Source organism: Aedes aegypti, chromosome 2 (genome assembly GCF_002204515.2).
Source record: "Aedes aegypti strain LVP_AGWG chromosome 2, AaegL5.0 Primary Assembly, whole genome shotgun sequence".
NCBI classification, from domain to species: Eukaryota; Metazoa; Arthropoda; class Insecta; order Diptera; family Culicidae; genus Aedes; species Aedes aegypti.
This window is the reverse complement of record NC_035108.1, coordinates 259,645,812-259,664,269: the sequence shown is the minus strand read 5'-3', so window position 1 is coordinate 259,664,269 and position 18,458 is coordinate 259,645,812. Positions and strand designations below refer to the sequence as shown.

At 42.3% G+C, this 18,458-nt stretch overlaps 1 protein-coding gene across 2 annotated transcripts in view; it reads right to left on the bottom strand.

The window, feature by feature from the left end:
* The window catches only part of LOC5565682, a 90,456-nt gene that overhangs the window by 6,288 nt on the left and 65,710 nt on the right, over nt 1–18,458 (bottom strand). For both annotated transcript variants that reach the window (XM_021844879.1, XM_021844880.1), the window contains exon 3: nt 7,553–7,805. In XM_021844879.1, the coding sequence (XP_021700571.1) occupies nt 7,553–7,805 (253 nt within the window). The remainder of the gene's footprint in view (nt 1–7,552; nt 7,806–18,458) is intronic.

Here is an 18,458-nt window from a genome sequence, read left to right as displayed (position 1 = left end):
CACTTGAGCCGGTGGAGTATCAGCTTGAGCTTGCTTCGCATGTTGATCAGACGTCACCTGCTTTGATTCACTTGGCTTTTCACTCTTCTTCGTCGCTAAAAACTTTCGACCCTGACGACGGTAATGTCCTGGCTGATTACAAAAGTAACACTTTTTCTTCTCCGTTTTCTGCACATCTGCCTTCAAAGCCTTCTCCGCTACGAGACCACACGACTGACTCGCTCGCTTCTGGGTTTCATCCCGCAATCGAGAAACTACGAAGTCCATTGTCAAATCAGCTTGGGGACGATTTTCCAACGAAGTGACAAAGCTGTCGAATGACTTCGGCAAACTTCGTAGCAGCATAATTATCCTGAGCAGTTCCTGCAACTCGACACCAGCGTTATCCAATTTTTCGAACAAGTCCTCCGTTTGCTCGATATGCCGCTCGACATCACCACCTTCTTCCAAACTAAGAGCACAGAGCTGTCGCAAAAGAGATGCTTGATTCCCAATCGTCGCTTTGTTGTGGTACGTTTTAAGGTTGTTCCACATTTCACGCGCATTCGTCGATTTCTTGATGAAACGCAGCTGATTATCCTCCACAAAGAATGCAATAATAGCACGGGCCTTTGCATCATCCTTTGTCCACTGCGGCATAGTGGCATCCGCCTCTTCGGGTTTAGCAGCATCAATGACATACCAAATTTCATCACGCTCAAGCATCGTTTGCATGCGATACTGCCATGAAGCGTAATTTGCACCACTGAGCTTGGGAAACACTGCTTTTAGATTGTCCGCCATCTTCTCGTTCCAATCGCGCACGAACAGTTCTCGGAAAAACGCACTTTCTTCCGGATTTTTCGACGAAACACCGCACTTTTCCCGATATCCGACACTGGGGCCAGAACCTGACGGAAGTCCACTAGCAGAATACAGTGGGATAACTCGGAATAATCGGAGAAAAAGGGTTATAAACGCGATTAAACTACGAACAATGATTTATTAACGTGTTACTCGTACAAAGGAAAACGAACGAATGAAAAATGTATTTGCTCTCTCTCATCATCGTGCTGCTGGTAGCAACATTGGTAGCAACGAGGGGTTGCACGGTGGTTATTCTCCTCCAACAGAAATAGATAAAGGTATCTTGACGGATGATGTGTGGAAGCAGCCTTGTGGTGAACGCCAGAATGGCGGGATGTTGAACGTCAAGGGATAGGGATGGACAAGCAGGCCCGAAAGAAGCTTCATTCCGAGTGGGTCCAAAATCACTAGCTATACTAGCCAGCATATCGCGGCAGCACGCAGGGCCCTCCTACTGACAGTTCGCCTCATCAACGGCCAAGCGCCGTACTCATCTCGTTACACCAGTCGAGTACCCGCAATGACCACCCGTCGCATCTCTTTTGCAGTATCGACCTCCGTCTCCTCGACGTCCCAATATGATTGTCGTCAAACGCAAGAATACAAGGTATTCCATCCAATTGCTAGGTATTCCACACATGTTCCGAACATCCGAATCCTCCCCACGCCGGAATAAAAAAAAATTAGGTGCCCACCCCACTAGGGTTCCGTGGCTAAAACCAGAAGTCTGGAGCTGAGCAGTTCGGGGTCACTAAATTCAAGAGTCTTATAGTGGATACCCGTTCGACGGATGCGGTATCTGTACTGTATTACGATATTTTGATCGTAAAGAGCTATGGCGACAATGAACGAAAACCAGTTTTCCGGGAGATTTAGCGGACTGATTAAGCCTACGGTGGTGTGCAGTGTTATGTGAAGATACCTGCTGGAATATCGGCCTCTTCAGAAACAAGCTAACGGCTATGATCGCTTTCGTCAACTGTATCACACGTGCTAGATGGTGTTATGAAACTTGCGAATTTTAACGTGCAGAGTACGCTGTTTAATAATGCCAGCAAGTTCATATGGGCTACTGTCGATTAACATCTTCAGGATGATTTCTGAAAAATTAACCGGGCTGAAACTTGAAGCAGAAAGCGTTTGATTAATGGTAAGTTTTACATCCTGTAAATAAAGAATAAAACAATATGTTAATCAATCCACTGTCCGGGAAGTCTCTCCACTGAACATACAGCAGCCAGTATTTATAGCTCAGAAATCTCGTAGGTAAGAACCAGTAAAAGGTACCCGAGTCGAAAGATAAAATAATTAATATTACTTGAGATAGGTAGACATGACAGTAAGGATATGAGCATGAGCATGATTAACCGCTCACAGTTGCTACTCCGTTATTGCAAGACCAACCAACAGACGCTACTCAGGATCAGTAACATCCTCAATGTGTAAATACTGATGCTCTCATTCTTATAAACAATATCGGCGCCGGCTGCGTCCGAATGCAGGTCTATTTGGGGATGGGGGGAACTGTTAACGTGTTACTTGCTTTATAGAAGGCGAAAAGTCCTCTGCACTTCCACAAGAAAACTGGAAGTTTGGATATGGGAAAGGATTCGTTTTGGTAAACGATAAAGACATAACACCCGCATCACTCGAACCGGACACGATTGATCCGGATTCCGTTGCTCGCTCACAAAAAGCATACAACAAATTCAACGGACCAATTTCTATTCCGTTTGATTAATGGTCAGGATATCGGAGAATAAGTATCTGCTAGCTAGAGGAATCGAAATCGAGAGAGCCCGTATTGTAAGAAGTGTAAGACCGACTGTCCTTTGAGGGCACGAAACGTGGACCATGGTCGTGGTGGATCTGAGCCTGCTGAGCTGGCCCTGCAAGCCAGCCGTAAAAAATAAAGGAACGACTAATTAACGAGATGATACGAATCGGGACAATCGACGAAGACCACAGCGACGTAATGAGACTAGCGAATGGAAGCTCGGTACGTGGAACTGCAAATCTCTCAACTTCATCGGGAACACACGTATTCTCGCCGACGTGCTAAATGGCCGCGTATTCGGCATCGTAGCGTTGCAAGTAATGTGTTGGAAGGGATCGATGGTGCGAACGTTTAGAGGTAACCATACCATCTACCAGAGCTGCGGCAACACTCACGAGATGGGAACAGCTTTCATAGTGATGGGTGATATGCAGAGGCGCGTGATCGGGTGAGGGCCGATCAATGAGACAGTGTGCAAGTTGAGGATCAAAGGTCGGTTCTCCAACTTCAGCATAATAAACGTGCACAGCTCTCACCCATGAAGCACTGATGATGATAAAAACGCTATTTACGCGCAGCTTGAACGTCACGACGTCAAAATCATCATAGAAGATCTTAAACGCTCAGGTTGGCCAGGAGGAGGAGTTCAGACCGACTACTGGAAAGTTCAGCACCCACCGGCTGATGAACGAAAACGGCTAACGACTAATTGATTTCGCCGCCTCCAAGAATATGGCCATTCGTAGCACCTACTTCCAGCACAGTCTTCCAAACCGATACACCTGCAGATCACCACAGCAGACAGAATCACAAATCGACCACTTTGTGATTGATGGACGGCATTTCTCCGACATTATCGATGTCAGGACCTATCGTGGTGCTAACATCGACTCTGACCACTATCTGATGATGGTGAAACTGCGCCCAAAACTCTCCGTCGTTAATAACGTGATGGCCACCCCGGTGTGACCTAGAGCGGATGTCGCAAATGCGTACGCGCAGCACCTCGAGGCTGCATTACCGGGCTGGATGAAGCCCCTCTTGAGGACTGCTGGAGAATAGTAAAAGCAGCCATCAACAATGCAGCTGAGAGCAACGTCGGGTACGTGGGCCGGAGCCGACGGAACGATTGGTTCGAAGAGGAATGTAGGCAGATTCTGGAGAATAATGCAGCGCGGGCGGTCATGCTGCAGCAAGGGACCCGGCAGATGATGGAACGTTATAGACGGAAACAGCAACAGCAGACCCGCCTCTTTCTGGAGGAATAACGCCGCCTGGAGAAGATGGAACAGCTGTGCCGGTCTCAAGAAACATGTAAGTTCTATCAGAAGTTCAACGCACCCCGCAACGGTTTCGTGCCGCGAGCCGAGATGTGCAGTGATAAGGATGGGGACATTTTGACGGACGAGCGTGAGATGATCGAAAGGTGGAAGCAGCACTTCAATGAACATCTAAATGGCGCTGAGAGCACAGGCAATGAAGGACTGGACAACGGAGGAAATGACTTCGTCAGATGGAAACCAACTTGCCCCAACTTTGAGGGAGGTTAAGGATGCCATTTACCAGCTCAAGAAAAATAAAGCTGCTGGTAAGGATGGTATCGGAGCTGAACTCATAAAGATGGGAACGGAGAGGCTGGCCATTTGTCTGCATCGACTGATAGGCACAATCTGGGAAACAGAACAGCTACCGGAGGAGTGGAAGGAAGGGGTAACATGCCCCATCTAGAAGAAAGGCGACAAGTTAGATTGTGAAAACTTCCGAGCGATTACCATTCTAAATGCTACCTACAAAGTCTTATCCCAGATCATCTTGCGACTTCTGTCACCTGTAGTAAACGAGTTCGTGGGAAGTTATCAAGCCGGCTGATCGACAACGGACTAGATCTTTACTGTACGGCAAATCCTCCAAAAATGTCGTGGATACCAGGTCCCAACGCATCACCTTTTCATCGATTTCAAGGCGGTATACGATAATATCGACCGCGTAGAGCTATGGAAGCTAACAAGACTGATAAGAGCAACGATGGAAAGTGTGCAAACATATGTGAAGGTTTCAGGCGAACATTCCAGTTCGTTTAGATGTTATGCGGAGAGCCGGGCTTAACAGCCGGGTTACGATTTTTACGAGATCCAGTCAACTTGTTTGCTTCGCGGATAATATGGACATTGTCGGATGAACATTTGAAAAGGTGGCAGACCTGTACACCCACCTGAAACACGAGGCAGCAAAAGTTGGACTGGTGGTGAATGCGACCAAGACAAAGTACATGCTAGTTGGTGGGGTCGAGCGCGACATGGCTTGCCTAGGTAGCAGCGTTACGATAGACGGGTATACGTTCGAGATGGTCGGCGAGTTCATCTACCCTGGATCCTTGCTGAAGGTTGACAAAAACGTTAGCCGTGAATTACGGAGGCGCATCATCAGTAGAAGTCAGGCCTACTATGGCCCCCACAAGAAGCTGTGGTCAAAAAAGATTCACACCCGCATCAAATGTACCATTTACAAAACGCTCATAAGACCGGTACTCCTTTACGAGCAAGAAAAGTGGACGATGCTGGAGGAGGACTTGTAAGCATTTGGAGTCTTCGAACGCCGGGTGCTTAGGACAATCTTCGTTGGTGTGCAGGATAAGGGTGTGTGGCGGCGAAGAATGAACCACAAGCTCGCCCAAATCTACGCCGAACCTAGTATTCAGAAGGTGGCCAAAGATGGAAAGATACGATGGGCAGGGCATGTTGCAAGAATGCCGACAGCAACCCTGCAAAGATGGTGTTCGCTCCGGATCTAGTTGGTACAAAAAGGCGTGGAGCGCAGCAAGCTGGGTGTGCGGATCAAGAGCGCATCGATTTGGCGAGCGTGGGGCAGAACCAAGTATGGAGAGATGCGGCCACGAACCAAGTATTGTGGCGTGAAAATTTTTTATTCGAATGTGAAGAACGGTAGTGTTTCTGTGTTTGATGATTTCTACAGGTTATGGGTTCATGAGGGCATTCATGAGGAGATGCTAAGGCCAATTCGAAGAGGGACCATGAGGAAGTAGAAACTCGACGATGATAAAGGATGTGGCCGAGAAGGCAGACCTTCGACGAGGAGGTTTAGCTTGGATGAAGAGCTTAGATTAGGAATCTAGAGCCACATGCCATGATGCGGTTGTGGAGGCTGGAAACATGCGGTTGCTAATTGATCGGAGAATGAGCTCGAAAGTAATGGAAGGAACTCGTTAGTCATGAGGAGCTCCAGGAGCTCAAAGGACAGATAGAGGTTAATACTGATCAACAAATAAAACGAAACGATTCCTAGAGAGTGATAGACGTGTAGAATACCGCTAGAAGAAGCAATATGCTAGTGACCATGAGCTTAAGAAAAGTGAATCAACCACAGAAAAAGAATGTAGCACGTAGAAAGTGTGATAGTTGAAGCAGAAGATAGCATGAACGGTTTGTGGAGATTTTAAGCAACGATCAACGACGCGCAGCACAATACCGTGCCAAGGAACTCAATGTGCAATAACCGATAAAATGACGGTGGCTGTCAGTTGGACGAATACTTTCAGTACATAACGGTCAAAAGGAGAATTAATGAGAAATAGGATAAATACTGATGATAACGGTTGAGGAGAGGTTAAGGAAGCTGTAACTTTAATACTGCTGGGAAGGATGAGATACCGATTGAGCTTCTCAAAGCACGGAATCAATTGATCCATCGCCTACTTCTGAAGGATAAAAACATGCCTAACAGTTGTTTGGTTGACCCCATAGCCCAATATACAATAAATACCGCAGACTGGAGTGTACCAATTACAGAGGAAATATCCTACAGTCAACCCTCCATGAGTCGATATTGAAGGGACCGTCGACTCATGGAAATATCGAGTCATGGAACAGCCATGATATGGAAAGCCGTTCGAGGGGACCATCATAGTAGGGGAAGGGGTGGTAAATTGAACACCTTAAGGAAATCATCTTATTTCCGATAGAAAAACGAAGAATTGGTATAGTTCTATCGCACAACATCAAAAATAGGGATGTAATCTATAGCAGCGACATGGATTCAGACTAAAATTGCTAAATTTTCACATATTTTCATCGCTATTAAAAAGCGATGCAAATGTTCATTTTACCTGCACTATGTGAACAGCGGTTGGTGATAAAATGAACACCACGCAAAAAACATGAGCAAAACAAATATTTATGAAAATTTTCATTGCCCCACCGAAAATACATCTATTAATGATTGTAACCCATTCAAAAAGAGTTCTCAAGTTATCAGATTTGACATCATATCATAACGATGTTCATCTCACTGAAAACCTCAAGTCTTCTGAGCTAAAAGTTACGTCAGTTCTAATTTTCAAACGTGGTTTCCTAAAATTTTAGGTTTCGTTGATATTTTCACTTCGATTGACCTACGTATCAACTCGAACACGCAGATTTAAGCTCTAAATTGTCCGTGCGTGATAAAAATTCATCGAAATTTGTTTTTTCTCGGTAAAAGGCACGGTGTTCATTTTACCACCACTTCCCCTAACCATGAAATTTGATATTCAATATGATTTCATGAGTCGACATCGAGTAATGGAACATCGACTCATGGAGGTTTAACTGTATTTATATTCGGGTTACAAAATAATCTTGAGTCCTTTCGTCGAAAAATAGTTTAGTTCAACGATAAAGCGGACATGATTCAATCATCGAAGAATTTCAAATACACCTTTCCTTTGGAAATTTTATCTTTCCATATCTCAGCCCATTTTGTCAATTTGGTACACAGGTACAGACGACATATTTGATTATGGCTTATAATATTTAAACTTCTCCAAATATCTTATACATAACATCCTGTAAAACGATAATGTTCTTCACAAAAATATAGGACACAAAAATATACGATTTGCAAACAACCCTCCCCTTCCCAATTGCCTCTTACCTTTGATTGCGTTTGAAGCGAGCTGCGATAACGCGAGTTTCGTAGGAAAAGCGGTGTGTTGGAGGTGGACTGCGATTGACCGGAGCCGTATCCGACGGTGTTGATTGTGTTCCGATAGGCCGACGAGTTGCTGCCGATGGTGTGGTAGTGCACGTCGGGATCGTCTCGCCGAAGGGGCGGTGGACTTTCCGATGTCTTGTTGATGCCAAGCGAAGACGAGCGTTTCTTTTTCAGACGAAAGGTTTTGAATTCCCTGTAAGCATAGAAATGGATGTAAACATCGGCATTAGTGCGCGTTCGGTAAAGTACACAACATGGGCAAGGTGCGGCTAGAACAGTGGTTCTCAATCCAACTGCGTATGCGCTATAAAAACGAAAACCTTTTTCATTTTGCTATCTTTTTATTCAATTTTCTCAGAAGTTTTCTTATTAACCCATTAACGCCCAGTGATCTATTTTGAGATCAGATGCCTCGAACGCCCAGTGATCTATTTTGAGATCAGTAACTTTTCTGAATACAGTAATTTTTTTAGACAAAATGGGTGGTTGGTATCTTTGGCAAAGTTGTGAAAGACATTATGGGCAGTCCAATGACAGGTTTTTTTTAATTCATATTTCTTCCACTAGGTTGCGTTATCAGCATAATACATTTCTGTTTTGTCACCAGCTCTTGTCGGCATCACCACGCTCGTCTTATACTACCATAAGCGTGGTTTGCAAAACAGAGATTCCTGAACAATTATAGAATGGTTCCTGTGCCGGAAGTCAGTGTGGATTCCGGGATTCCAGAGTAAATTATGAGATTTCAGAATATATCCTGGGATGCCAATGTGGATCCAGGGTTTCCAGTGCAGAATCCTGGGATTCCAGTGTGAATCCTGGAGTTACAGTGTAGATCGTAGGGTTTCAGTGTGGACGCTGGGATTGTAGTGTGGATTCTGGGAATCCAGTGTGGATTCTGGGAATCCAGTGTGGATTCTGGGAATCCAGTGTGGATTCTGGGAATGCAGTGTGGATTCTGGGAATGCAGTGTGGATTCTGGGAATGCAGTGTGGATTCTGGGAATCCAGTGTGGATTCTGGGAATCCAGTGTGGATTCTGGGAATCCAGTGTGGATTCTGGGAATCCAGTGTGGATTCTGGGAATCCAGTGTGGATTCTGGGAATCCAGTGTGGATTCTGGGAATCCAGTGTGGATTCTGGGAATCCAGTGTGGATTCTGGGAATCCAGTGTGGATTCTGGGAATCCAGTGTGGATTCTGGGAATCCAGTGTGGATTCTGGGAATCCAGTGTGGATTCTGGGAATCCAGTGTGGATTCTGGGAATCCAGTGTGGATTCTGGGAATCCAGTGTGGATTCTGGGAATCCAGTGTGGATTCTGGGAATCCAGTGTGGATTCTGGGAATCCAGTGTGGATTCTGGGAATCCAGTGTGGATTCTGGGAATCCAGTGTGGATTCTGGGAATCCAGTGTGGATTCTGGGAATCCAGTGTGGATTCTGGGAATCCAGTGTGGATTCTGGGAATCCAGTGTGGATTCTGGGAATCCAGTGTGGATTCTGGGAATCCAGTGTGGATTCTGGGAATCCAGTGTGGATTCTGGGAATCCAGTGTGGATTCTGGGAATCCAGTGTGGATTCTGGGAATCCAGTGTGGATTCTGGGAATCCAGTGTGGATTCTGGGAATCCAGTGTGGATTCTGGGAATCCAGTGTGGATTCTGGGAATCCAGTGTGGATTCTGGGAATCCAGTGTGGATTCTGGGAATCCAGTGTGGATTCTGGGAATCCAGTGTGGATTCTGGGATTGGAATCCAGTGTGGATTCTGGGAATCCAGTGTGGATTCTGGAATCCAGTGTGGATTCTGGGAAATCCAGTGTGGATTCTGGAATCCAGTTGTGGATTCTGGGAATCCAGTGTGGATTCTGGGAATCCAGTGTGGATTCTGGGAATCCAGTGTGGATTCTGGGAATCCAGTGTGGATTCTGGAATCCAGTGTGGATTCTGGAATCCAGTGTGGATTCTGGGAATCCAGTGTGGATTCTGGAATCCAGTGTGGATTCTGGGAATCCAGTGTGGATTCTGGGAATCCAGTGTGGATTCTGGAATCCAGTGTGGATTCTGGAATCCAGTGTGGATTCTGGGAATCCAGTGTGGATTCTGGGAATCCAGTGTGGATTCTGGGAATCCAGTGTGGATTCTGGGAATCCAGTGTGGATTCTGGGAATCCAGTGTGGATTCTGGGAATCCAGTGTGGATTCTGGGAATCCAGTGTGGATTCTGGGAATCCAGTGTGGATTCTGGGAATCCAGTGTGGATTCTGGGAATCCAGTGTGGATTCTGGAATCCAGTGTGGATTCTGGGAATCCAGTGTGGATTCTGGGAATCCAGTGTGGATTCTGGGAATCCAGTGTGGATTCTGGGAATCCAGTGTGGATTCTGGGAATCCAGTGTGGATTCTGGGAATCCAGTGTGGATTCTGGGAATCCAGTGTGGATTCTGGGAATCCAGTGTGGATTCTGGGAATCCAGTGTGGATTCTGGGAATCCAGTGTGGATTCTGGGAATCCAGTGTGGATTCTGGGAATCCAGTGTGGATTCTGGGAATCCAGTGTGGATTCTGGGAATCCAGTGTGGATTCTGGGAATCCAGTGTGGATTCTGGGAATCCAGTGTGGATTCTGGGAATCCAGTGTGGATTCTGGGAATCCAGTGTGGATTCTGGGAATCCAGTGTGGATTCTGGGAATCCAGTGTGGATTCTGGGAATCCAGTGTGGATTCTGGGAATCCAGTGTGGATTCTGGGAATCCAGTGTGGATTCTGGGAATCCAGTGTGGATTCTGGGAATCCAGTGTGGATTCTGGGAATCCAGTGTGGATTCTGGGAATCCAGTGTGGATTCTGGGAATCCAGTGTGGATTCTGGGAATCCAGTGTGGATTCTGGGAATCCAGTGTGGATTCTGGGAATCCAGTGTGGATTCTGGGAATCCAGTGTGGATTCTGGGAATCCAGTGTGGATTCTGGGAATCCAGTGTGGATTCTGGGAATCCAGTGTGGATTCTGGGAATCCAGTGTGGATTCTGGGAATCCAGTGTGGATTCTGGGAATCCAGTGTGGATTCTGGGAATCCAGTGTGGATTCTGGGAATCCAGTGTGGATTCTGGGAATCCAGTGTGGATTCTGGGAATCCAGTGTGGATTCTGGGAATCCAGTGTGGATTCTGGGAATCCAGTGTGGATTCTGGGAATCCAGTGTGGATTCTGGGAATCCAGTGTGGATTCTGGGAATCCAGTGTGGATTCTGGGAATCCAGTGTGGATTCTGGGAATCCAGTGTGGATTCTGGGAATCCAGTGTGGATTCTGGGAATCCAGTGTGGATTCTGGGAATCCAGTGTGGATTCTGGGAATCCAGTGTGGATTCTGGGAATCCAGTGTGGATTCTGGGAATCCAGTGTGGATTCTGGGAATCCAGTGTGGATTCTGGGAATCCAGTGTGGATTCTGGGAATCCAGTGTGGATTCTGGAATCCAGTGTGGATTCTGGGAATCCAGTGTGGATTCTGGGAATCCAGTGTGGATTCTGGGAATCCAGTGTGGATTCTGGGAATCCAGTGTGGATTCTGGGAATCCAGTGTGGATTCTGGGAATCCAGTGTGGATTCTGGGAATCCAGTGTGGATTCTGGGAATCCAGTGTGGATTCTGGGAATCCAGTGTGGATTCTGGGAATCCAGTGTGGATTCTGGGAATCCAGTGTGGATTCTGGGAATCCAGTGTGGATTCTGGGAATCCAGTGTGGATTCTGGGAATCCAGTGTGGATTCTGGGAATCCAGTGTGGATTCTGGGAATCCAGTGTGGATTCTGGGAATCCAGTGTGGATTTTAGGAATTTAGTGTTGATTCTTGGAATCCAGTGTGGATTTTAGGAATTTAGTGTTGATTCTTGGAATCCAGTGTGGATCCTGGAATTACAATGTGGATCCTGGTGTTCCAGTCTGATTCCAAGTGTTTCAGTGTGGATCATAGGATTCTAGGTTTAGATTGTGTTGCTGCATTGTGGATCCCTGGTTTCTAATGTGGATATTAGAATTTTACAAGGTTTGTTGTATTTTTGTGCATATCTTGGGACTGTTGTTCCGAATCTTGGTATTCCATTGTGGATATTGAAGTTCCTGGAATTGAATCCTGGAATTCCAGTTTGGATCCTGGGATTGTAACATGGATCGTATAAATCTAATGTGAAACCTGAGATTTCAGTATGGACCGTGGGGTTTCAGTATATTGATATTCCAGTATGGATCTTGCGATTTTAGTGTGAACCGCAGGATTGGAACATAGGTCCTTGGTTTCTAATGTGAATGCTGGGATTTCAGTATGGATTTTAGGATTTCAGTGTAGATATTTGAACACCAGTGAAGATTATGCATTTCCAGTGTACATCTTTGAAATTCACTGGCAATATCCTGGCATATTCCATTAGAGTAAAGTGGGGCAAAAGTTCGAGTGGGATAAGAGTTTCTTTTTAAGATTTCTAGCTCAATTCAAAACCAAATCTTTTAAATGTCATTGTGGTTCGAATGCTATTCAAGTAAGAGACTTTTACTTCAAATATCATAAAAATCCATTGAGATTTGGAAAAGTTATGGCTATTTGTTGTTTTTCGACGTGAATATTGTAAGTTTTGGTCAAACTTTCGTTGCATGGAACCAATTGAAGATAAAATCTTTTTCAATATTTTATGTAAGGGCGTTTCTAGGCCTATCATAAGGTTGCTTTGACGTGTATTAGATTTTGCATAAATGCTTGAAAACAATTTTTGGCCCATAGTGGGGCAAAAGTTCGAATCAGCGGGGCAAAAGTTCGACCCATGTATAAAATCACGGAAAAATTTGCAAGCTGCCTAAAATCCACATATTATCTTCAAATTTAGTTAAATTTGTCTGATCGTGTGAAAACTGTCACCAAAATTTTACATTTTCACTTAGTTTTGCGAAAAACTGCTATTTTTGAGTATATTACAATTAACCCGGTTTTGGGCAATTTTTTGATGAAAATTTAGTGTGTATTTTTCGGCAAACTTAAGTTTACGGCTGGTGTAAAGTGCCGTCAAACGGGGTAACTTGCAACAGGGGTGAAACTTGCAACACTTCGACATGTAACCGAATTGTCGTTTCGTTCAGCATTGAGTTGAATTTTTATAATATATTCCGCCATTTATTGACCTCAGGTATACAACAGAAGATTTCGGCGAGGGTTTGGGTATTGTTTCTTTTTTGCATGGTTTGCTGGAGGTGAAAATCATATTAAATGTTGGATTGCATAAAATGTATGCTGAAAAACGTTCCTCGTACCAAACAAACGGTAGAAATATGTTATTTGAGGCAATTGTCTTCAGTTACAGTACTTAGTAGTGTACAAAATGACAATATAAAAGTTTTGATAATTTGATGCTTAAACACTATAAAAATTCAAAAACGTGTTTGACTGCCCTTGTTGGGTAACTTGCAACAGCTATTTTGATCTCAATTGTTTGATATTTCTTGCAGTTTATCATCGAAAACACATGAAAAGGCAAAATTGAACATACAATTTGTTCAGTTACATTAAAATTTTTGTACCGCACTTAACTCAATACACGTTTGGTAATAAATATTAAAAATATTACATGAATCGCATTATTATTAGATTTAGATTTTTCTTCATGAAAATAATGAAACAGTTTGAAAATCTATATAAAAACTAACTTGCAGATCTGTCGTTGGGAATTTTTTGCATGAAGTATGATAAAGGTAGTGTCAGAACACCAACAGAGACCATTTTAAAATAAACATATCAATATCTGATACGTCGCTTTGATTTGAATTTGTATAAAAAAAATGTAATGTGAACCATAAATTGTATTTGTAGAAAAGTTGCATTAAAACGTATTAATGGCTCTTCAATAACTGTCAAGACTTATGATATGCTAGAACTTGTGAACACCTTATGCAATACCAATGAACTTTTCAATCAAATTGGTTTAATACTCATAATTCATTCAATAATTGGTTATTTGTACTCTTAGATAGCTTAGGTAGCTGTTTATGATTATTGTCATACTTTTACTGCAGAAAATTATTAAATGATCATAATAACACGAATTAGGTTAAGTTTTCAATAGTGTACTTCAGGTAGCAGTATGTGTTGCATGTTGCCCCACATCAAGGGTAGCATGAAAAATGTATACTTTTCGTTTCTCCTGATCCCCGAAGATCAAACATTGATAAAATTAATACCGTGTGGTATTCTTCACGTGGCGATTAGGGCACTAGATGGTTTTTGTCTCATCTGAATCCTCAAATTTTTCATCCATATAGCTTTGAAGTTGAAAATTGTTGCAAGTTACCCCGTTTGACGGTATGCCTGTCATAAAAGGATCGATATTTAGTGTTTTAGTCAGCGAACTTTTGCCCCACACTAGATTCGAACTCTTGCCCCACCGGTGGGGCAAAAGTTCGAATAAGACAATCAATTTTGAAACTGTTATAACTAAAACTGGGTAAATATTTGGACACAAGTTTGTTCAGCAAAATTATAGCCAATATGTTGAAGGTTCACTGTATGGTATTTGTTTTGTTTAAACTGCTATTGTTTTCCTGGAAACTTTGATTATACCACTAAGGTCGAACTTTTGCCCCACCTTACTCTATGTATTTCAGATGTGGATCCTAGAGTTTCATTGATGGATACCAGGGAAGAGTTTTAGTTTCCAGTGTGGATTCTTGAATTCCAGTGTGGATCCTTGGATTCCAGCATAGATCATGGATTTCTAGTGCGGATTTTGGGATTCTAGTGTAGATGCTTGTATTCCAGTGAGGATTCTGGCATTCCAGTGGGAATTGTTAAATGGTAACCCAAGAATATACTGAGGGAATCCTGTTGGAGTTATGTTGAAAGTCTGTGCAAATTTTGTAAAAAAAATGCAAAAATAGTGAGCAAAAAGTTTTAAAATACATTGGGAATCTAACGAGAATGCTGAGATTCTTGTGATGGCAAACAGTTAGTATTCCTAAGAGAATCACGTAGAAATACTTTGGGAATTTGGATTGGTCTTATTGGTAAGAGTCAATTGTAAGAATTATTTGGGTATTGTGTAGAAATACTGCGGGAATTGTCAACATTATGAGAATTCAGTGTGTTTTTTCATGAGCATCCTTGAAAAATTCCAATGGGGATTTTGTGATATTCTTCTAGAATCCTGAGGGAATCCTGTTGGAATTCTGTACGAAGCCTTCAAGATTTCTGTAGAAGCAATATGTAATTGTTAGGAATCCTGATAAATCCTTAGTGGTTTTTTTTTATGTGACTTAAAAGACACTACACGTTAATGCTTCCAGTGGGCATTTGCCCTTTGAAGGAAGCACCACACTAGACAACGGACTAGCATGCAACGCCCAGTGGCACAGTCAGAAAACATTCCTCTCGAAAAGTTTTCGGCCTGAGGCGGGAATCAAACCCACGCTCCTTAGCACGATGCGGCTAAATGCCTCGGTGACACTAACCGCACGGCTACGAAGCCACACGGTTTTTATTACGACAAAAAATATCATATTCGCGGAAATTTGTATAAGTGTGTACCCCGTAACCATTTGATACAAACGAGCCTGGCGTAAAATAAAGGAGGAGAATGCGACTACTGCGGCTATGTGTGTATGAATGTATGCATGTTTGTATGTGCAAACGAGTATGTGTTGTGCATGTACGTGTGTGTGATCGTGTGTGTGTGTGTTTCGTACGCGTGTCACATTCAGCATAATTCTGTGGTATAGTTTGCAAATAAGCCTCGTTTTGTTATTTATATTTATGGTATCATGTTCTTACCGTTTACATTATGTTTGTCATAATATCTTGTCACTTTTTAATGTACCATACCACCTTCAAACATTTGCAAAAATAATCAAGTATTTTATTTTATTTTCAATATTTTGCGTGCATATGACCCACTGTGTACTGTGACAAAATGTGACCGTAGATTTCCATTTAAATGACGGTTTGAGTATTCTCTTATCAAAATGCGATACTCCAGAAAGAATCAGGTGATTACTACAAATGTGAAATAATTCGGGCGTTAATGGGTTAAAATAATAAACACGAACATGTCGCAACCCTTCAACATTATAACTGTGGCAGAAATCGTTGAAATCCGTTGAACCATTCGCAAGCCATTTTGTGACATACAAAGACCATTCCATTTTTATTTATTTAGATAAGTTTACAAAAATCATTTTCATGTGTGAAGACGGGGATGTGATTGTTCAGTCCATAGACTTTTGGACTTTCCCTTCAAAATGTATTGTTCAAAACATTAATACAGTGAAACCTCCATGAGTCGATATTGAAGGGACCATCGACTCATGGAAATATCGAGTCATGGAATAGCAATCCTTTGGAAAGCTGCTTCTAGGGACCATCATAGCAACCATGAAATTTTGTTTTTAGTATAGTTCCATGAGTCGATATCGAGTCATGGAACATCGACTCATGGAGGTATCACTGTATACATAATTTAAGGTCAACATAAAAAATAACGCCGCTTTTAAGGAACCAAAGATTCAACGTAAGCTTTGTAAAGCGAAGAATTCTTCGAGAATTTTAGGCGGTTCTGAATCTGCTTGATCTATAAAGCCGCTTCTTTTCTATTCAAGTAAATTTCAATATTTAAGTAACTTTACTACCTCGGAAAGACATTTGAGCTACCGTTGTCGGAGGTGGAAATAGATCAAAACGTCCATGTCTAATTTTAATGTTGGGTAATTCTAATAATTCATCTTGAAATATTATTTCACAAATAGGAATTAATGTTAACCTAGGGTTGCTTATAATAATAACATTCAAACCCTGTTTGCGTATCTCAAAAGCCACATGTGGTCCGTGAGCCGCAGTTTGGTGAACACTGATTGGAGATTAGAAGACAAGCAAACATGCATAGTAAAACGTGTAACTTCTATCGGAACTGATAAGACTTGCTGATGCTCACCGGCTAAAGGCACAAGTGCATCGAACGGTAGTTTTATTAAATTTATTGCTGCACGGAAATTGCCTCCCCCGGTGAGCTCGGCGGTCATGCAGTGCGTTTGATTAGCTAAATACATAAAATTCAACTGGTCGCCACCGGACTAGAGGACTGAGGAGCAGTCGTCGATATCAGAGCAGCAGCTATTCGGTTTGTTTAATCTTTGAACCTGCTACAATTCATTGCTCCCAGTAGAGCGGTACGATATAGTGTACGGTGTTCAGTGCCTTGTCTTACCCATCATTTACTCATTCTGTATCGTACGCGACACAATAAGCAGACTGCATTTTAATTGAGCTTAATCGAATTCTACACGCTGTCTCCTTGAATTGGTTCGATTGAGACGATAAGGTTGCGGTGTAGCGAGTGTTTTGTTCTGATGATAAGATATTAAAGTGCTATAAAATGGGGTAACCTATATTATAAATATTTCTAAATTATGTAGGTAAATTCTTCTGTTTTAAAGGGTTTCTGGAGTCCTTTCATGAAACTATCTTACCTTGATTTCTAACTACTTTTGAATAAGCTTGTAAATCCATTATAATTATCAGAATCCTCTAGTTTGATAATAGGAACTAGTAACCGAAAGCTTAACCCCTCTACCGGTAGCTTAATTTTTCTTACCACAAAAATATTCAAATCGCGATAACTTTTTTGTTTCTCAATGTTTTTCCACAATTTTTACACAAGTTCTCAAAAAAAAAACTCTTCTAGTTTAAGAATCTGTGTCGACATAGATCATTGATCGTCTGGATCCGAAGATACCGTCAAACGGGGTAACTTGCAACAGGGGTGAAACTTGCAACACTTCGACTTGTAACCGAATTGTCGTTTCGTTCAGCATACAGTTAAATTTTTATAATTTATTCCGCCATTTATTGATTTCAGGTATACTACAGATGGTTTTGGCGAGGGTTTGGGTATTGTTTCTTTTTTACTTGGTTTGCTGGAGGTGAAAATCATATTGAACGTTGGATTGCATGAAATGTATGCTGAAAAAACGTTCCACGTACCACACAAACGGTAGAAATATGTCATTCGAGGCATTTGCTATCAGTTACAGTACTTGGTAGTGTACTAATTGACAATATAAAAGTTTTGATAATTTGATGCTTAAACACTATAAAAATTCAAAAACGTTTTTGACTACCCTTGTGGGGTAACTTGCAACAGTTATTTTGATCTCAGTTGTTTGATATTTCTTGCCGTTTATCATCGAAAACACATGAAAAGGCAAAATTGAACATAAATTTGTTCAGTTACATTAAAATTTTTGTACCGCAATTAATTCTATACACGTTTGGTACTAAATATTGAAAAAAATACATGAATCGCATTTTTATTAGATTTACCGTTTTGATTCATATTACGGACACTTAAGGACTAAGGGAAATACAACCCAGCATAGAGCATACAAAATAAATCATTCTGTATGATTCCTTAGCACTATCAAGCGTAGGAAGCCCTTTACTTTCGAACGATGCACAGTGGGACGGATTAGGGTTTTAGGAGGAAAGATGGAACTCACGCCTTCAATTGTAATTTTACGTAAAAATGATGTTCTACAAAGTTGTTCCTATTATAAAAACAATTTTTTGGTCGGAGCCAAAATTAGGGTGGCCCTTTGTAAAAAAAGATAAACATAAAAACTTTTTTATTTTAAAGAATATTGGTACAGTTTGTTCTACAAAGTTGAAGATCAGAAAATTTTAAACTGATTTGACCGAAAAAGTTTTTTTCTAGCTCAAACATTGACCGTTTTAGAGCATTTTTCGCTATTGATGTAGGGTGGCCCTTTCAAAATAGATTTTTGTGTTTTGTGTTTTTAGTTTTGTCAGAAAGTTGCCTTCCCATCACTTT